Source organism: Rhinolophus ferrumequinum, chromosome 19 (genome assembly GCF_004115265.2).
Source record: "Rhinolophus ferrumequinum isolate MPI-CBG mRhiFer1 chromosome 19, mRhiFer1_v1.p, whole genome shotgun sequence".
In the NCBI taxonomy this organism is placed as follows: Eukaryota; Metazoa; Chordata; class Mammalia; order Chiroptera; family Rhinolophidae; genus Rhinolophus; species Rhinolophus ferrumequinum.
The window spans coordinates 43,990,393-44,012,206 of record NC_046302.1 but is presented as its reverse complement, the minus strand read 5'-3'; the positions used below and the strand labels follow the sequence as shown (position 1 = coordinate 44,012,206).

The 21,814-nt window shown below is 37.1% G+C and overlaps 1 protein-coding gene across 1 annotated transcript in view; it reads left to right on the top strand.

The window, feature by feature from the left end:
* MBD2 (methyl-CpG binding domain protein 2) overlaps positions 1-21,814 on the top strand; it is a 58,437-nt gene that overhangs the window by 11,166 nt on the left and 25,457 nt on the right. Inside the window, exons 2-3 of the mRNA XM_033087392.1 lie at positions 2,103-2,262; positions 18,510-18,647. Coding sequence (XP_032943283.1) covers positions 2,103-2,262; positions 18,510-18,647 — 298 coding nt within the window. The remainder of the gene's footprint in view (positions 1-2,102; positions 2,263-18,509; positions 18,648-21,814) is intronic.

Here is a 21,814-nt window from a genome sequence, read left to right as displayed (position 1 = left end):
TTAAAAAAAAAAAAAGTAATTTCCCTAAGTTACAATTTGATGCTTTTAGTCACATTAAGTCATGGTGTGTCTGAAGCTGCGATCTACAGTAGCCATCTTTAGAGTGCAGACAGATGGTAATTTTGTCACTTTGGGTGAGATCAGAGCTTAAATGACATACCATCTTTTTGTTCATGTAGCATTTACTTCCTCAGCCACGTCTAGGGCCATTTTGCTGCTGTGCATACGGTCTGTGTGCGATGGGCAGAATTCCTGCTTGACCATCCCCTGAGGTCCTGTCCTTCAATATGCTTACCTTCATTTCTTGCAGAGGAAGGTCCCTGGTCTGAAAATCCACTGGGAAGCTAGGTCGACTTGCCTTAAAGTACCAAGCACAAGCTGTAGCAGTTATGGAGAAGAGTCTGGAAAAAAATATGTAAACAGTTTGAAGGGTTTTGATGTGTCATTAAGGTGAAGCTGTTTTGTCAGCATTGAGGAGTCTGCACTTTAGGACTTGGTATTATTGCCTTTGTGGCTGGCGGATGGGGCACTGAAGCACTGTAACCGGCCCTTCTGGCTGGAGGGTCACGTGCCAGGTGGACGGTGATGCTGCAGCAGAGGGCAGTGGGAGATGGGTTTGTTTGAGAGGGGACGTCTGGTAGGCAGAGATGCTTCAAGTTCGGGACAGTATGGAGGGCTATGTGCTCTTTTGTTTTACGATACTGAGCACATTGGGAAGTCTGCGTTAGAATGGGGGTGGGGGGTGCTTACCCTAATTTTCTGTTCTTTTCTCTGCCGTGTTCTTGTTTTCCACTTTGTTCTAGTCTGTCACATTCTGGTTGTCTCTGGTGGTTATCTTCATCTGTAGGCCGAATTCTATACTTTGAATTGTGTTTCAGGAATACTTGACGTCATGTGGTTGTGGAAAAAGAATGTTGATACGATCTTCAGTTGTCTTGAAGTCGGTGGTGGCAGAATACCAGAGTTTGTGACAAAGAAGGGTGTGTTGGTTTGGACTTGACCCAGAGAGAGATTTTGCTGTTCCAGGGGAATGTTTTATTGCTGAGTTTTCTAGCCTTTTCTCTTTTGTCTTTTTGTTGAATTATCTTTCTTTTATTGTAGTCAGTTGGTGCAAGGTTAAGTTCTAAATATAACATGTTGGCTTCTTTGAGAGGTAGTCTAGAATTCTCACAATTCTCTCTAGTGATATATCCCGCTGACTTTAACAGTTTATTCTAGTACATTTAGCTCAGAAAATTTCACTAAGACTTTGGGGCATACTTCCATAAAGATTTTCTTACAGATAAGTGCCACACAGGAAAAAATGTTTTAGAACATACCAGGTTAGCCTTCTGTATAATTTTGGCACTTTTGTAATTTTACAGCTTTGACAATGTTTCTTACAGGAAATAAATTATTCTTGATATGCTTCTCTAAGGTAGGATTTTGGCTACAAAAACTCAGGTCAGCATCATATAAACACATTTGCAAATGTTTGCCTTAGTTTTCTCCGTTTAGTAGTTAATACATAATAGAGCATTTAAATATTGTCTAATTGAAGATTTTCTTTCCCCATTGTAAATGTTATGAGTTCACATTGGTAGCCCAAAGAGATGGATTCCAAGTGTTTATGTATGTTGTATGCGTGTTTTCAACTAGGGTGTTGACTTCAGAAAAAAATTGTTCTGAAGTTCTTTCTGATTACTGCTGACATTGTGTGTATGTAATACTTATAGAAAAATCAGCATTTCAAAAGTCAATTTGGAAAAAAGTTTGTAAGATTGAAGACATTTGCAGTGTGCTTGTGCTGTGCATGCGGTTTGTGTAGGGATTCTGTTAGTGGTTCCTGAGTGAGTGACCAGTGGGATAGTCTGTAGTAACATCTGCTGTGTGTTCCGCTGGTGTACCTAGTGGATGTTACACTAGATGACACATTGTCTCTTTTTATAGTGAAGTTATAAAGTTCCTTTAAAACTTTAATGTTTCTTTGAAAAAAATAAACATGTAAAATCGTGATGTGGTAACAGTTAAGAACAGGAAGGAAGGCATGAAGAAAAAGATTTATGTAGCGTCCAGGGTAAATATTGCTGTCTTTTGTACAATTAACATTATCTTTGTTCTAGTCCGAGTGGTAAGAAGTTCAGAAGCAAACCTCAGTTGGCAAGGTACCTGGGAAATACTGTTGACCTCAGCAGTTTTGACTTCAGAACTGGAAAGATGATGCCTAGTAAATTACAGAAGAACAAACAGAGACTGCGGAATGATCCTCTCAATCAGAATAAGGTTGGTTAATATGTATGCTGTTTCAGAAGCTCTCCAAAAAGTATCGTATGTTTCAAATATCTCACTGGAATTTTGATTGTCTGAATGTCCCAGTTTTCTTTTTTCCTTTCTCCCCTCGCTAAGCATTTGGACTTACAAATTGGATTAATCTTCTGGTAGTTAGCAGTACTTATATAGAGGGAGAACCTAAGTCACTTGTGCACAGTTGAAAACATTTCAGTATCTCTAGGCCAATCACACTTTTGGCCCATTGGAATTATTTACAAAAGATTGGTTTGTTGATTATTTTTTTTCTTAGAAATAGTTCCTGTTGCGCAAAGAGGCAAAATTTTAATGTGGTATTCTTACCACATAGTTTATACTTACCTATTAATTTTCAGGATTAGGATTTGAGAAAGAGGACTTCTTATTTGACTTTTGGTGATGTTCTCATCCAGGTGTTGTGATTGGAGATTTTTCTATTAGCTCGTATTTTTATTGAGCTACCTTAGTTGATGGTTTATTGTATAGGAATTTAAACAAGTAGCATTTGAATTATGCTAATTTAATTGTGTAACAGCACCCAGTATCTTTACAAAGAAAGCCTTTTCCTCCCTCCAAGGGTAACTAATCTTATAGAACCTTTTCTTCCCCCTCAATTTTTCTTTCTCTAAATTTCAGTGATAAATGTGTATGTGTGTTGCCACCACCATTGTGTCACTCTGTGTGAAAATGGTGAAGGGAAAAGTAAGGGCTTTCTTTCTAGGGATATGGCTGATGTAACCCTGCATGCCCCTTGGGAGTGAGCCTTCCCCTTAGGAACCCAGAGGCGCTGTGTAGGGTGGGAAGGGCTTTGGCTGCAGGGGGTGTGGTTCCAGGCCCTGGCGCTGCTCCTTAATTAGCTCATCCGGTCACGGGCAACTTCCTTAACCTCTGATGGCCTCACACTTCTCTTTGGTAAAATTAAGGTAGTGAAATCTTTTCCTTAGCGTTGTGAGGAATAAATAGAAATTTATATGAAAACATCTAGCCAAGTATTTGACCCACAGTAGTTCCATTCCTTTCCGTATTCCACCTTCCTAAGCACTGAGCCACCTTGGTGTACAGTGTTGCCTGGTGGCCAGTCTAGGAGACTTTCTGATCAAGCTCTTTTCCTCATCTTTTTGCTTTTCCTGAACGGTATGGGGTCTCTGCTTCATATCTCTCTTTATTCAGAATTCAGCTTCCTACTTTGTTTACAGTAGTTTAATTGCAAAAATTGTTATGGAGGTTAGAATGCATTGTTTCCTCGTATGTTGCATTGGTTACCTTGCATTGGTTTCCAGAGGGGCGTTGGCAGGTACCTTGTTTAGGGAGGCAGAATGGGAAGGGAAGGCTGAAATTGCCTCTGTAATGCTTAACTGCGGTGACACTGTGGGTTGGTAGTTTTGAAGGTGTGAGGGATACGAGAGAGTGATGAGAGTAGAGGGAACTCAAGTTAACAGAAGTTAGGATGTTGAGTGCATACAGGCAAAGCTGTGTGATTTCAGCTTAAGAAAACATTTATTCTTGGTTTATTTTGCTTCTTACATGTACAGAGGAAAATCAAGATTTATTTTTCTAAAACTGCCTTTTAAAAACTCTAACCACAGTGTTGGGTATCAATTGAAGGGGCTCAAATATTTATGAAATGAATGGAATCTTTCAAACTATCCTGCTGTTACCAGAATCACAGTTAAGCTACACTAAGTGTAATGTGAAGATGTGCTTCCTCATAGTTACGAGTCACTAAAAACCAAACACTGATTCGTCTCTTTAGTTTGTGTGCACCTTTACGCTCTAGCTGCGCGGGACCGCTCGCTCCTCACCCTGCACCATGGCATGCGCTTTCAAGACTCTGCTCGCTCATGTGCTGTGTCCTCTGCTTGGAATGCGCTGCCCCCTCCCCCTCCACCTGGCGAACAGCTTCTCATCCAAGGCCCAGCTCCATTGTCTCCATCTCTGAGAAGCCTGCCCTGCATCCTCCAGGCTGAACCAGTCCCTCTTCGCTGTGCCTCCCTGGTGCTTTGCTGCTGTGTTTGTGGTTGTCGCCTCCTACAGACTGTGAGCTCCACGAGGGCAGGGACCAGGCCTTTTTTTATAATTGTTTTTGTGTATGTTATCCAAAGCCTAGCACACGGTAGGTACTTAATAAATGTTTGCTTCGTGTTTATTTGATTGAACATCTACCTCATTCCAGAAGTTTATAGTGGTGATAAATATTTATTGAATAAATTACTATACCATGCATTATTTTGGAAACACCTTTCATTGTCAATGTTTTCTGAAGCTTTCTATCTGAATTTTTGGGGGCAGAGTCTTGTTTTGCATCTGATTTTATTTTAAGTAGTCAGAAAAATGCAGGAGTATTGCATTTTAAAAAATAAGCTCTCTTTTAAAATAACACCAACATTAAATATCTCTGTAAAGCAGAAAACGTATTCATGAGTAATTAATAATAACTGTATTATGTCTTTTTAATAATAATACAGTATAGAGAAAGCTGGGAGATTTAAACCAGTATACAGGAATCTGAGGTAGTATTTTGTTATGTGATTGTAAACCTGCCTGAAGTGCATTATTACGTTGTTTTGAGATTTTTAAAGAAGGCTTATCTTCAAAGAATTAGAAATGTAATTAACAAAATAAACTTTGAAACAGGCTAAATTATAGTTTATATTAATTGATTGTAAACTGTGCTCCATCTTCCATATCAAAGGTGAGTTTAGTGGGTGAATAATACATTTGGGTATGGTTGGGAAGATATCTTCTGATGATCTTTGCCAAGTGGCTTTTAATTATTTTAGGCTGGGTGGGTACAGTGGAGTGGGAATTGTCTTTGATTAATATTTAACATTTTTGCAGTACCTATTCTTGCTGGTCTCAGTCTCATCGTAACCTTACTCTGAAACTATTCCATTCTTGATTTCAGTGTACCATAGCGATTTTCTTGCCACTGCCATAATTATTTCCAGTCAGTACCTCCATCTCGCCATCTGATAGAGTTGAAATATCAAGTAGGTTACTGAAGCTGTTCCATTAGAGTAATGGGAAAAGATTCGAGAAAGATTTGGAAGTCATCACCATGGACTTGGTATTCGAAGTCGTGAGCCGCTTCCTCAGAGCTTACTCAGAGGGCGAACTTTTAGAGCAACGCTGTCCAGTAGTCGTTTCTAGAATGATGGAAATGTTTCAGCCGCCAGCCACATGTGGCTATTGAATACTTGAAAATGTGGCTAGTGTGACTGAATAACTGAATTTTTAGTTTTATTTAATTAAAGTTTAAATAGCCACGTATTCGTAGTGGTTACCATATTGGACAGTTGAGTTCTAGAGCTGTGACTCTCAATATGTAAATAAGACAACAGAACTTTTGCTTTGACAGCTAAGTATCATTTAGGCATTTATGCAGGCTTAAGTTTCTCAAGAGGAGCTGTTTCAAGGTTTCAGAGATAATGATTCTCAACATTTTAAGAAGCAAGTTAGTTTGTTAAAAAGATCATAAGTGTCTATAAATTTAGAGAACACTCTAAGGTTAGATAATTTTCAGTGCAAGATAATGTTTAAGGAACTTAAGTAGCTTGGTTTTGTTGCTAGAAATTTCTTTTATTTTTAATGTTTCAGATGCGTAAACAGTAAACTCAATTTCTTGTGTTTCTAGCTCTTTAACAACCACAAAATGTTTAGCAATTAAAGCTACAAAACTGACAAAATTTAAGTTCCCAAACATTAATGTGACATATACTGTACTTTATAAATTGTTTACAACATGAATATGGAGCAAGTTATTTTTTAGCTTGACTTGTCAGTGGTACTAATACGTTGGCAAGGCTCAATTTTTCCACTACATTTCTCTATTTACACAAATTTGATACATTTGAGAATAAAGGGCATCATATTGTCTTGAATGGAATTAATTGTGTAAATGTTGTTATTCATTTCTCATGAATTACCTTGGTTTAAGGTGGTATGCTCTTGTGATTATAAACACAGCCTTGAATTCTGTATGGCTATGTCTTAAGTACTCAACCAAATGATCTAGCAGTTGCCTGTTTTAATTATCTTCAACAAAATAATAAAAATAAATTATTTTAGAGCGTTAATATATCAATGGGACAATATATGTGCAGTTTGAGAAACTTAAGTGAACTGGTGTGATGGTGGGAATCGGTAGTTATAGAATGGGTGCAGTAGGGAGAATGGGTTGCCATAAGGTGAAACTGGAAGTAGGGAGAGCAGTTGGGCCTGTAGAAGTCTAGAAAAGTAATGATGGCTTGAAATAATGCTGTAAGAGAGGTATGGAAAGGTGTGAGACTCAAGAGAATTGGTAGATGTAAGTACCCTGGTACCTGCTACAATTCTGACCTGAGTCATTTGCTGCAGGGGTGGACAGGAAGTAGGGAAGAAGAGCAAGTTTGGGGATGGGGTGAGGAAGATTGAGTTAAAATAGTTTTGTTTCTTGGACTTCTGAAAGGATCTTGTGGACCCCCGGGCCTCCCGGGTCACTGAGAACTCCTGGCATAGTGGTTTGCCATAACGTATTGAGATGGCCCAACACTGGGGCTAATAGAAGAAAAGTGTCTTGTCACACTGTAGGCAATGAATAAGTGAACAAATTAGTCTTATGGAGAGTAAGAATGAACTTCCAGAAAGGTGTAGTGGGAGAACCAAGAGAATGTGGTGTTATAAAAGCCTAGGAAAGATTTTTGTTAAACGTCATAGAGAGATCAAGGAAGATAAAGACTTTGTAGTAAAAAAATAAAGGAGTGTAGTATTCATTGGATTTCCAAATTAGAAGACATCTGGTGACCTTTACATACCAGCTTTGAGGGATGGAAGGACCAGAAGTCATTTAGAACGCCAGAAAGTTTCTGGGAAATGAGAAATTAGAGGCAAAATGTAGCCTGCTAGCCTGCTCTTCTAAAAGTTTAAAATTTTTGATTTGTTATTATTTGATTATGTAATTTGTACACATGGTGCAAGTATATTCAGTGAAAAATGTCTCCCTCCCTCTTCAGTCTCTCAAGCCCAACCCTCATCCCTAGAGGAAACTATTATTAACCAGTTTTTTTTGTATGTCCTTCCAGAGTTTCTACCCTGTTTTCCTGAAAATAAGACCTAATGGACAATTAGCTCTAGTACGTCTTTTGGAGCAAAATTTAATATAAGACCCGGTCTTATATTAATTTTTGATCCAAAAGACGCATTAGAGCTGAGTGTCTGCCTAGGTCTTATTTTCGGGGAAACATGGTATATGCGTTTATAAATGTACACATATGTGCATTTTTATCCCTCTCCCATAATAATGATTAGACTACTTCTATGAAGCTTGAATGAGATGTCGGGGAGGGAGGACAATATTCTGAAGAGAATACATGATGAAGGAACATCATTATTCCCTTTAAAGGATGAAAGAGGCCAGCTCTGAAGGAACTAATAGGGAGGGGTCTAAACTGAGAGTCCATGCTTCAGGAGGCCTTCCAGGAATCTTTGAACTTTGTGCAATATTTTCTGTTGTGCATTTTTCTAAGGCGAGAGTCTACATGAAATTCTCAAAGGAAAATGTCGTTGAAAAGTTAATAAATAGTATTTCAGAAGCAGGAGAGGGAGCAAGGCCTTGGCAGAAGATGTGAGGGACCAGCTCACTTGCTGGAGCTCAAATTAGGCCTTGGTTTAATTAAGCAGGAATTTTTCAGTTATTGAAGTACCTCATTGGGCTGACTTCTTTCTGTCCTAGAGACCCCTTGGTCAGTTCACCACCACTAAAGAGCCCTATGGTGGGATCATTCTGGTTCACGGCTCCTGGCAGAGCATATTGTGGTAAGAACTGCCTCATGGCAGCTGCTTTCCTGGCCTGTGAAGAAAATAACTCAAATCTTTCCTGGACATGCTGGTGCTGTTTTTTGCTGAAAAAAAGTGTCATCTGGTGTCTCTGTTGGATATTGTTGGGGGAGAAGGGGAGTGAGTGGATCACAGATGATAAATCGAACATTCCTAGGCATTGAAGTCCTTATACGGAAGGGATTACTGGTATCTCCCTTCGGTGTTGGCCACTGTTGAGTACATGGTTCTATTTGAAATGAAGTTGACAAAAGTGGAAGTGACGAACAAGTAGCTGTTACAGTCATTGACTGAGGACTCATGATGGCCTAGACACATGGTGGAGAGAAATGGATTATAGTTCTGTTTTGAATATAGAATTGAGAAGATTTGCTAAGGAATGTTTGCTAGGGAAGTTGACAGAAAACGCAAGTATGAACGAGCCCTTAGTTTTTAGATTCAGTGACAAGGTGGATTGAGTTGCCATCTCCCAAGATCCCCTTAGGAAAGGATTTATATGGGTGGATAAAATCAACTTTGAATATGCAAATTTTGAGGTGTTTATTAAACATCCAAATGGAATGTCATGTATGCAGTTGGTACACTGATTGAGAGGTCTGAGCTGGAAATTCATTAGCCCATTGGTGTTATTCCAAATGATGGAGCTGGAGAAGATTACCCAGATATAGGAAAGTATCCAGAACCAAGTGCTGAGAAAATCCATAATTAGAATTTGGTTGGAATAGAAGGAATCAGCAAAGTGGATTGTGAAAGAATGGCTAGTAAGGGAGGCGAAACATGGAAGAGGAGAATGTTTTAAAAAGGGGAGCGCTGAGTTACAGTGATGGCCGCTACAAGGCTGACCAGGGGAGGACAGAAATTCCCATTGACCTTGGCAATATGAATCGATAACCTTCATAATAAATAGTTCCAATGGGAACAAAGGCCAGATTGGATTAAGTTGAAAGTGAGTAAGATAAAATGGGTCAGTGAAGACAATTATTTCAATAAATTTTCTTGGGTGAGGAGGAGAATTACTAAATCAGTGGGAGGGATGAGAGGGATGCCGATGTGGTTAATCTCCCATTTTAAAGACTTCGGAACGGTTAAGAAGAGGGGGGTCTGTGGTGCAAGTGGGAAAACCACAGAGGTCAGAAAAGTGAAGCACATTTGCAGTGTAATGGTGGTGATAGACCATGGGTCGGGAGGAATGTGAAAGGAGTGAAGGAACAGTGAGAAAACAGTACAGTCAATGGATAGGAGATATGATGGAGTGAATGCAGAGGGCAGTGCTAAGTGAGCTGTCAGGATAAAAAGGAGAAACTGGAGAGCTGGCTGCTGGATTGCGATATTGGAGGTGGTGTCGTCACTAGGTTGACAAGCCTGTGACTATAGTGTTAGGGGAGTGAGGTTGGGCAGAAAGAAGAATTCTAAGAACTCGGGATGTTGTGTGAACTTTCCACGTGGGTATCAAGGCCTCTAAGATTGAGGCCAAGAGTTGGGATGGAGAGGAAGACGGGAAACAGAAACGAAAGTCTTGAGTGAATGGAGGAGAAAGCAGAGGAGGGGTAGAGAGTAGTACTGCCAGATCCTAAGAGCTTCAAAGGAGCTGGCGTTTTTGAAGGAGTAAAAATGAGGAAATGATTTGAGAAAGGAGGAAACCTACACCACTTCCTGGCTTGTAGGAACCTATACCACTTCCTGGCTTGCACACTCCATTCAAGAGTGTGCAGTGTTAAGGATTGGGGGCGGGGGATTGGTTTTCAAACTTCAGATCATTAAATCAATGTAATTGTTCAAGACTAGAATTTTTAAAAAATGAAATACAAGAGGATTATAAAATAGTGCACATCTCATTTAGTAAGGGTGAGTATTTCAGGCAAGTTGTATTACACACTTGTGTGTACTGGAGTCATGGTGTAAAATACATTTCTACTTTTAGTTGAGGTCAAAAAAGTTTGAGAGCCACTGAACTACAGGGCGAATGTACAGAATCCTATGGGACGAGTGGTGGGTAATAAGACTTGGCTGTTTATTACCAAGAGAGGGATTTGAGGTGTGATGGGATTCATTGTGATAATAGCTAGAGCAGAGCGCACAGTTAAAATAATGTGGTCCTGACTTTTCAGAAAGGAGATATGTGCACCTCTGCTGGATTGCTATTATAAATGAATTTATAAGACCTTTCTTAGGCAGCTAGGACCTGTCTGAACTCTGAGCCCCCAAAGAACTGGCTTTATTTCTGGCCTTAATTCTCAGCCTCCTACATGAATGATGTGTTACAGGACTATGCAGCAGAGTATGAGCTCCTTAAACTCCTTTGCTTGCCTCCCTAAGAGAGAATAGTTTTCCATTTGAAGCAAGCTTGATTGTCAGTCCAGTGTATTGGTATGCAAGGTTGGTTAGCTCTGTTTAGCTCCAAGTTGATACTGTTCTTCCAAGTAAGCTTTCTTGCAACTCAACCAAGAAATAACCTGTCCCATCTCTATAACTTACCCATTGGCATAGTATTAATGAACCTTATACTTTGCACTTTGCCCCAAGGTGTTGATCTCCACGATAGTCTCCTCTGTCCAGACCACTGTGCTAAATTTTAGGTTATTTTCTTTTCTAAACATACAGATGAAAAGCTACTATGGCAAGTTAGTGACAGGGAGATCTAAGTTTTCAGATTGATACTGAAGAACATTTTCCCTGAGCCTCAGCTCTCTAAGAGCAATAGGCATGCTTTCTGCCAATGGACGTGGTTTATTTTGATGTCTTAGTCTCACGTTGGCAGTTCTCATGCTGCTCAGTTCTAGATTCTCTGTACTCTATTTCTCTCGTTTCATGATATAAGCACTATGATTGACAGGGACTTTGCCAGAAACACCATCTGTAGAGTGAGGATTATTCTCCATGGGATGCCTTTGTAGGGCTGGCTTGTGACTCAGAGGAAGACACTGGCTGTGTATCTGTAACTTCATGTTAAGTAGTAAAGATGGAACAAGTTTAGCGATTATTTCTCTTACGTTTATAATCTTGAGGTAGATAGTACAGATGACTGTTTAATAATTTTGAGATGAATATTGTAAATGAACTACGTTGAATTGTAATGTTTTCCACTTACATAGGACCTGTAAGTTTAAGGCAGAAAATGAGATTATTTAAGGGTAAAGGCTGCATAACAAGACCTAACATGTAGTAGACATTTTATGCATCATTTGTCTCAGAACTGTTTTAGCGCATTCTGTGTGCTCAGGTATTACTCCAGATTCTGGGAATACAGTAAAGAATGTTTCTATATTCATGGTGCTTATATTCTAGTGGAATCACAAACTAATACACAATTTAAATACTACCTGCTGCACAGTAAATTAAATAAGAATGATCGAGGTTGAGTGGCTATTTTTGGCTGAGTGATCAGGAAAGTCTTCTTTGAGGGGGTGATTTTTTTAGGCAAAGATCTGAATGACGAGTCAGCTATACAAAAACCAGAGGGAAAAGCATTCCATGCTGAGGGAATAGTTAGTGCAAAACTCCTAAGTCAGGATACATTGAGCATAGGAGGGCAGAAAATAGGCCCCAGTGGCTGGAGTTTAGGGAGTGGGAGAGGGGGACTAGGTGAGTCAAGGATGTAGACAACCTAATCACAGGGCTTGGCCAGCCAGCATGAGGAACAGTGTGGAATACTACTTGTAGACTTTATGTAGGGAGCAATATGATTCCTTTGGCTGGGATTGTAGAGCTGCAGAAGTGGAAGTTGGGGCCAGGTAAGGAGGCTGTTATATTTACCCAGACAAGGATGATGGCGACTGGAACAGTAAAGGAATGGAGGACACTGGAACGATTTAGTCTCTTGTCCGAAGAACATCTAATTTTCTTATGTGCAGAAATAGCCTTAATGAATAAAGGATATTTATCTTTAATACATGAAGATAACTATTAAGTTATTATCAGCTAACGGCACCGTACAATTATTTTTTTGGTTAATTTGAGCCAGTGTTTAGATACTGATTGGCTAAAGATGGCTAGGAAGTAAAAGGTGGACAGAACTAAACAAAATAACTAGCTTGTTAGCAAATGGTCTTGCTCATGAGAATAGTCTGTTCAGGATTATGGTAGGTTTATCATAAGTTAGTGCTTCATGTGTGTTCAAGTGTGATAGACCTTTCAAAAGGATCTGGGCTTGGCTTTTGTGCTAATAATAAAGGTATATTGGGGACATAGTTGCTGGTGGTATGGCTTTGTCAAGATTTATTTTGGATGCCCAGGTTTCTGTTGACAGTTGCGGTGTATTTCACTAAGTTTCATAGGTCCTAAAGAGTTATCTGACTTTGTAGACTACTTCAGCAAGACAATTTAGCCCTGCAGAAAACAGTTTGTGTGACTATTTCCCCAATTCTGAGGATGTGTAGTCAGCTAGCGCCAACCCAGATGTAAAGGAGATAATGAATTCTAGGCAATAGATGCCTTAGTTTGAATAGAGCTGCTCTAGGTTTCTGGTTTAAACTCGTTACCCCTTGAATGACCGCATATTAACTAAAGCTCCAATAAGTTACTTGTCAAGCAGAACTTTTCAAAATTTGTTTTCAGTGATGAATTTCAGTCCTCTACCTCTTGAATTAACTACAAGCATAAGTCCTTTTTTAATGAGCTCAAATTATAGTTTACCCACTGTACTATTTTTTAAATAAGATCCATTGACCTTAAAAAAATATATCTTTTTAGGATATTACATAAGTGGATTTTCAGTACAAAATCATAGATCCCAGATATATTTTTCTTTACTTGACACAAAGACCTATGCAGGTTGCAAAACGTTGTGAACATACTAAAAACTGCTTAATTGTGCACTTTAAAATTGTGAATATTATTGTATGTGAATTCTGTCTCAATAAAAAAAAAAAACCCTGAAGGATTGTAAAGCACTTTTAATTGTTGGCTTTTGATTTGTGGAAATATATTGCCTGTTGGGTCCTATACGTATTCTGGAGCAAATCTGAAATTACTTTTTGAGGATAATCCTGGTTTGACCTAAAGTTAACCATTCAGGCTCCCTTTGTGTGAACCAGGGGATGGTTTTCCTTCTGGGAAAGCATAATAGGTTAAGTTTCTAAATTTCAGTAGTATATTCAATAACATGTTAACGCTGATAATAGAAATAGCTGCTCTTCAGCATTTATGTGCCACGTGACTATAAACTATAAACCTATTTTGTTAATTGTCTTCCCTCTGCCCCAGAATATAATCTCTGAGGCAGGGATTTTGGTGCTCTGTAAATGACTGTCTACCCAGCTTGCGGTCAGTCCCTGACAGATAGTGGGCACTCAGTATTTGTACGATGTCTGAATAAAAACTGCATCAGTAGCAGTAGCATTTTGCATGCATTTTCTCATTTGATCTCTATGAGAGTCTTATGAATAGTTATTATCCTCAGTTACAGATGAGGAAAATGACCTTAAAAAATAGTCTTTATTTCTCAGATTGGGGCATGAATACCTCTTGGGGGTATGTGGTATATGCAATGCTACAGAATTAAAATATTTGAATGCTACTTGAAAGTGTTAGTTTTATTTGAACATTTTGGGTAGGTCGAGCCACAATTTACATTAAAACAAACATGGCTAGTTTTTTAAATAAATGCAAAATTTGCATGAATTTTCTATAGATAAACTGAGCCCTCCAGGCTCTTGTCATGGAATATGTACTACAATTTTGAATTGTCATGCAGTAGCTTTATTTCAAAGCCAGGCTGAGAAAAGCAGTATTTACGAGTAGAATACATAGTGTATGTCCCTGATGTTCAGCCTATGCTATGTGGTGGCTTTACTGTAACACCACATGGATGGGTCTAAAGGAGTTGTTTCTGTATCCTTAACTTTTGTATATATATTCTTCCCTTCAATTGATCTGAGACTGTACCTAAGACAGAAGTACAGGTTCTTTTTCCCCCAGTTCCCCTTTCATACTTAACTCTCTTCTGTTTTACAGAAGAAGAGCAAACTTCTCACTTGTCCGCAATATTACCATGCTACAGAATGTTTGATCTCCAATAAAGGGACAGTTGGAAATACTGGTGTCGATACAGAGAAAATGAATGAGTTGGTAACAGTCAAGTCTTTCTGTTAGTACAGTTCTTTTCTGGCCACAAAATTTACAAAGGAATTAATGTAGACGTGATTATTAAAGTTTTTTAATGGTGCACTATGTAATATTTTGACAAATAACTCGAAGAAGTTCAGAGAATTGAGTGACAGAATAAGTGATTCTGTTTACTTATTTATGTGAACAAGGTTTCTTGGTGTTACATTGATAAAAAATGAATAGGAATAGAGTTCTAACAATTAGTAATACTCATTCAAGCCATGAAGTTATTTTTAAATAAATAATTATTTTTATTAATATATCTAATTTTTATCTCTTATGTTTAATAATTATTTGTTAAAGTATATAATTTACCATTTTTGGTCAGTTATGTACTCATAATTGTAATAAACCAGAACAAATTTTCTTTCATCACTAAGAGCTTTATGCTCACAGAAAATGTACAAGTGTAATTGCATGCTGTAGTAATGATCAGTTAAAGGGTTTCAGGTTTCAAACAGGAAATGACTCTGGGAATGGAATTATTAGTTCAAAGAGAAAAAGGAGGGAAATAGAAACTACTGAAGAGTTTGTTCATGTATAAATGGTTGATGGTATATTTCGATTCTGTTAGATATATTTTATTTTTGTCTGTCAGATATATTTTAAAATGATGTAACAGTTTATTAAAAGTGTCAGTATTTGAAATACTCTATAGTAAGTGGATCCTTCGCAACTATTTACATTAAAATATGAAATACTCTTGATGCCAACTTTAAAATGTAGGTGTGTATATATACTGTATGTTCAAACATTTTTTAGGGAGTAGGAATGCAAAAAATGTTTGCAAACCACCTGTTTATGACACATGCCCTTCACCTACCTCCTTAGTTTCCTCTTTTCTAGTCTTAAGTTCGATTACTGAATGATGATTACACAATAATTAGGTCTCACTGGTTTAGTCTCTTTCAGAATCTCCTTCACTGAGTTGTCCTTTAAATGCTATTTTCTTGGTTTTATGGAAGGTCATTGACAAAAGAAAAAAACACTTGAAATCTGCTTAATATTTGTTGTGATGTTCAGTGCCCTTAATATTTTTCTAGATTTAATATCAGATGGACAGCTTTTGTTTTCTTCATTAATTGGTATGCTTCCTCCTATATAATTTAATCTTTTTTCACTCAGACCCCTAGACTCCATATTCGTTGCTCAGCTCTAGTATCACTATTAACCTTTTTAAAAGGAAATTTGTCTTCTCCTTGTCCTTGATTTTCTATTTTTAAAAATTAATTTTTATTGAATATTCTTTCCGGGTGTAAAAGAGCTATCTCAGACACTTATTGTAAAGAGATGAAATAAAAGTTTAGAAAATAAAAGATTTATTTTTGTATTCCTCTCAGCACTTACTGGGATAGAATAGACTCTCAAGGTTTATTGAGTTATTTGAATATTTCCAGTCTAATCTGCACATTATTATAAAATACATTAAATTTTGAGGCGAGGGTTAGTCTGTACACTGAGAAAATTTATCACAGATTGGAAACGTTTAGCTCTAATATTAGAATATGTGTCTTTGCCAGTTTAATTTTGCAATGTAAGGAACTTCTGCTTCACTTTTCCTTATATTGAAAAAGAAGATCTCAAGTATATGACTAGCTTTAATCTTATCCCATAAAAAATAGTGTTTGCTTTATAACTCGTAAGTTTATGGCAGATTGATAGTTATTTAGCCAAACTCAGACACGCAACTGGGCATGAATTAACTGACTGTGGCAGTCCTCAGGGAGACTGGTAATAAAATTTACTGTTTCTGTGACAGTTTCCGGGAAAACCAGTTCATCCAGCTTTTCAGATTATTCTACATGATACTGTTTGGAACACAAAATTAATTAGTAAAAAAATTCTGTCTTCAGAGATCTCCGTGCCAATTAAAAGAACAAAATAATAAAACCCAAAATACGATCAAGAGAGGAATAACAACACACTCTTGAATAATCTCTTATTCCATGTCACTGGGGAATGAACCGTCGTCTTGTCAGAGAGTGGAAGTTAGTTGTTTTGAAAGTTTTTTAGCCAGCTCTTTTTCTTCTGATTTTTATTTATTGCACCAAGAACACAAGTTAATGGAAAAAAAAGTCAGTCTTACAGTTGTAGTGCCAACATTTTTACACCTTGCAAGCTTCTTCCAGTCTTTGTTGATTCATAATTCATAGTTTGGAGTAGTTTGCTACCTCCAGTCATCCTTTGTAACAATGAGAATCTTACAAGTTTGACGGTGGCTGCTCCTACAAGCAGTTGCAATGCCATCTTCATTCTAATACCAACAGTGTATATTGTTCTTATTTTAAAAACAAAGATACTAAAACCAAACAAAGAATTGTTTAGTGACATATACTAGTTATAACTAGTGACAGGAAAAGTTCTCTGTGTTCATGTGTTAAGCTTCTTTGGGATTGAGCATTAACTGTAGGTTGGATGGCTTCCCTTGGGGCCCAGAATGCTCTAGATGTCATAAATCAGCGGTGTCCAAACCTTGTGTGCATCGCAGAATTACCAGGAGAGCTTTTAAAAATACACATTTCTTGGCCTCGCACTTTTAAAAAATGGCATTCTAAGTGATTCTTTTGCAGCCTGTTGGCCAAGTTTTTATACTTCTAAATCAAAGTTTTTTAAAACCCTGAGAAATAATATTGTTAACAGTTATTTAAAATGAATATATCTCTTAAAGGTAAGCACATACATTGGGAGAAAATTAAGTGAGATAAAGGAATGACAAGCATTCCCACTACACAGAGAAGAACAGGTGTGTGTGGGTGGGGAGGAGGGTGGAGACCGGTAATAGTGGGTCCACATAATACTGTAATAATTGTCAGATTTATTGTGATGCTTAGTTTTCTAGGCATTGCTAATAGTCTTTGAGCAGAGGTTACAAACAATACCTACACAGCTCAGACAGGTAACACAAATGTGGGTTGTTGAGAAATGCTGCAAAAGAACCCTTGACACCTCGAGCAGGCAGCTGTTACTAATTAACCGTGGCCTGTTGTGGCTAAATCATGTCCAGTATTTCTAGATCTTTTGAGTTTTTAAGAGAAGCTAGAATTCTAGATTTGACGTGAAGTCCCCAGATTTGTAAATGTTGGCTTAATTTATTAAGGACACCAAAAACTAAACTGCACACATCTATGAGTTAGACTTGGTCTGCGTGTCAGCATTTTGCAATCTTTGTTTTAGGGCAGTGGTTCTGCAAGTGTGATTCCTGGAACAGCAACAGCAACAGCACCTGAGACCTTAACAGAAATGCAGATTCTCAGGCCCCACCCCACACTTAATGAAGCAGAGCCTCTGGGAGTGAGGCCCAGTAATCTGTGTCCTAATAAGACTTCTGGGTGATTCTGGTGCATGCTCAAGTTTGAGAACCACTGTTCGGGAGTCTGGAAATTGACATTAAAATTTTTATCTGGAGGTAGCTGTGAAGATAAAAGTTCATTGACTATCCTGTAGATTGATCAAGTATATTTGTGTATTAAAAATATTAGATATATGTTGGTTTCAGATATATATATGTGACCTTTTATATTTTTTGCCATAATCATGTTTTGTTCTTTTCCTCACCTCCTCCCCTGCCCCACTCCCAGCCCTGTACTGTTAAGAATATTGCACATGAAGTTCCACACGTTGACTTCACTAGAACACGTTGCATTTTATTTTCTGGTTGATTAAAAGTAGATAAGTATGTTGCTTGACTTTCTGAAGCTTCAAATTTTAAGTCTGTCCTTTAAAAGTAGGAAATGTGATGCACAAAATAAATGATATTTCTTTATTACATTTTTCTAAGGTGAGTTGTGTTTGCTAGAATTAGAACTTCTGTTTCGAATTATCTTTTTCTGCGTAAAAGGAGAAGGTTAATTCATGTGGTTTTATGTAAGCCTGCCTGGCTTCCACCAGCTGATCAGGTGGTTTATATTTTAAAAGCCAAGTATGCCATTATTTTCCTCCATTCGCAGAATGTAGAAATGATTGCTGCTGGTTGTCCTGAAAGTTCTCCTTCCTTTTGTATAACCCAACTTTAAACATACTGGTTCATTTGACAGCCCTCAGTATCTTGCTAACCCAAATTAATTTTGAATTCTATATAGAGAATTTTCTTACATTTAGAAGTATACAAAAAACTTTTTATTATGAGCTAACTTCATGTATGTCTAATATAGTAAAGTACTTAAAATGTACTTTAGAGTATTTAAAATGCTGCTGTTGAGAGGTTTGGAATAGTTGATTCATTGATATTGATATTGATATTGAATTAATAAAAATAATTTAGTTATTTATGCTATGTATTAACGAAAATATGCTTATATCCACAGGGTAAACCAGACTTGAATACAACATTGCCAATTAGACAAACAGCATCAATTTTCAAACAACCAGTAACCAAAGTCACAAATCATCCAAATAATAAAGTGAAATCAGACCCACAACGAATGAATGAGCAGCCACGTCAGGTAAGGATCTAACTGGTTCTCCAATCTTACTTTTCAGAAAATTCTGGTATTTTTACCAGGTATAGTTCAAGTAAACTTTGGTTAAAATGGAATAAATTTGGAAAGAAGTTTGTTTTATGTCCTAGGCTATTACATGAATGCTGGAGAAGAACTAATAATTCAATATTTAGGTAAAATGTTTTAAGAAAAAATTTAAGAATTATAAAAATGAATCTAAATTAATTTCATATTATAGTCTACATTGTTATGCTTTTGTGTGTTAATGTACATCAGACTGGGTTCTGCTAATCTTAGTCTTTTAAAGATTATCTTTCTAGGGATAGTATTTCTTAAGGGGATGAAGCATGTAGTTTGTGTTGCTTAGTTTAAAAATATTTTCTATTATTTGAAAACTACTTTTTGTTCTGATTTCTTATAACATGAAAGCTGTCCTTCCCCTTTTGAAAAACAATTAAAGAAATATGGTATATGTCAATATGGTACATTGTCCTGTGACTTCCATTTTTGTATAAATTGAATTTATTATTCTCTTTCTTTATTGCCTCAAGCTGTATTCAACCAAATCTTTTCTTAGAAAAAAAGTATTATCTGAAAGGCCTCCCTGCTCCTTAATAATAATGCCAAATAGCCAGGGGAGGGAGACTTGACAAAATGCTTAAACTTTCCAAGTAATCTTGCTTATTCGCTCCCTAATTGTGGTCAAAAGTTTAGGTACGTTGTGAATTTTTAGTAGCAGTTGGGGTGAGGGAGTGGAGGGAGAAACTCTCTGTGCATTTTTTTTTCTCTCCTTTCTCTGCCTCCTCCCACTTAGGGATTAGAAACACTGATTTACCTAGGACGACGATTGTCTTTTGCTCTCGTATTCCCCTTGTAGATGTCTCCACCTTTTCATTTGAATTTTGTTTTTCACTAAGTCCCTCAAGTGTCTCATCTCCAGACTTCATAAAGGATTGGGCCAAAACTTTCAGACAGTTGCTCTAGAAGAAACTACATAAGGAAATTCAGTTCCCACATCCTCTGTAGTGTTTTTTCCTCTTCAGGTGAGCCAGGAAAACAGAAGATATTTGGAGCCACATTGGATCAGCATCTTGCTATAGATGTCTCAAGATTTGAAGTTCTAAACTTGCTTTACTGTTGGTCCCCAAGAGATTCAACAGGGGCCATGTAAGTGTATCACATCCAATATAAAAGATGCATACCTGCATGTGCCTTTAGGCTCTTGTCACCACTTAGGTTTTCTGTGGGCCATTCAGCTTCCTGTGCCAGGCTTTTCCCTTCTGTTTTACTACAGGACCCAGAGATAGTCGCCAACTGCACTGTGAGTTTTAGTGTATTCATTACAACAGGGAAGGAATTCTGCCGTTCTGAACTTTGCCCGCCTTGATAAAGCTGTTCCCTGATTGTACTCTTCCTTAAATACTGTCTAAAGTCTTGAGCATCTTGTCCTTTGGCTTTTTGGTGATTTTTTAAATCGTTTTCTTGTAAAGACTTTTTTACTGAAAAATTTAAAAGTATGTAATTGGCTAAGACAGTTTGCTTCAAAAAGCCCAAAAGGTAAAGAGAGTGGAATAACTGAAAATATTAGTTTCGTGTTGGAAATCTGAGTTGTCTTATTGAGGGGAGAGAGTATTTAGTAGATTGTATCCTCATCTTTTCTTTGCTAAATTATTCTCAATGTAGTCTGTAAACCCAAATATTTTGGTTAAAGACCGTTTGAGTAGCAAATTATGTTCATTGTAACAGTAATATAATTGTTTTCTGCACGTAAGTTCAGTCACAGATTTTAAAAACTATAGTATTACTGAGTGTTTATCTGGCTATAAAGATTTTGGTAACCTAGATTTTTAAAGTTGCAGCAACCAGATTAGTTGCTCTTTAATCTTTGGTATGTTGAGTAGTTTTAAGTTTTCCTTCTTTTATTAAGGTTTATGAGATTTGTCTCAAATGAATATGTCAAAAGATTCCCCCCCCCCAAAAAAAAATACCCCAAACTTATGTCATTTTACCCCAGATCTTTTGAGGGTTTTATCTTTCTTGCAGCTTGCATAGACAGGAAGTGTTAAAATTATTTAGGAGGTTACTTTTCCATTAGTTTGGACTGTTTTTCACTTTATCCTCATGTCATCTGACAGTTTTTTGCTGAATGTTTTTGATTATAGTAAGACATTATTAGTTGTCTTTCCCCCTTCTTTATCTTCAACATAAGAATTGAGGTAATATTTGACTACTATCTCATAAGAGTTCAAAATATAGGACTATGCATTGGGCAAATACAGGAAAACAGTAGAGAGACAACTTTTGTATTAATGTTTTTAAAGTCATGACCTGTCACCGTGACTTTTCTGGTTTAGAGTCAAGGTTACTAGTAAAGGCAAGATACTGACTAATTATATTTTAACATGCATATGGCAGATGACTGCCAATATTGTTGAGGAGATAGCAAAAAATACATAAGCAAAAATGATTCTTCCAATTTTGCCACTTTTTGCATAGATGCATTGAACTAGATTAGTAATATAAATTGCCAAATATTCCATTTGGAGAAGTTATTTTGATGATAGAGTAAATTAATTAGGCAATGAGGTTTCTATTTTTGTGGTTCCTATAGATATAAATGTTTTTTATCTTTAACCATATCACATTCTTTTAATAAGGTATTCAAGCTAGTGGTATTGTAATTCCTTTCAAAGTGTTGAATTTTGAGACCTGGAACTAGGATTAGATTTTTGGATCTTAATCTAGGCTCTAGGTTCGAAGTTAATTAATTTAGATGTGAAATTAATAATTCCATCTTATATAAGACATCCTATGCCTAGGTCATTAAATGGCAGTCTGATTTGAATTCTGTAAAATACAGAAATTATGAATCCCTAATGTATTGAATCCTTGAACATGCCATAGCTTTCATAGTGCAAATAAGGTAATGTAAGCAAAAGTGCATTAAACAGAATTCAGCAGTTATTTCTGCCTATGATTAAAATTATAAGGTAGAGATGGAATTTGTAAAACCTGGTTATGGTAGGGTAAGTAGCCAGATGTTTTTATATATACTATCATCTTATTTAATGAGTGCTTGTTTTTTCATTAGATTAAAAAGAAATCTGGAGTGGGGTGGAGGGAACTCTATCAACTATAAGAACATTATGCCAAACAGTAAAATCATTGAG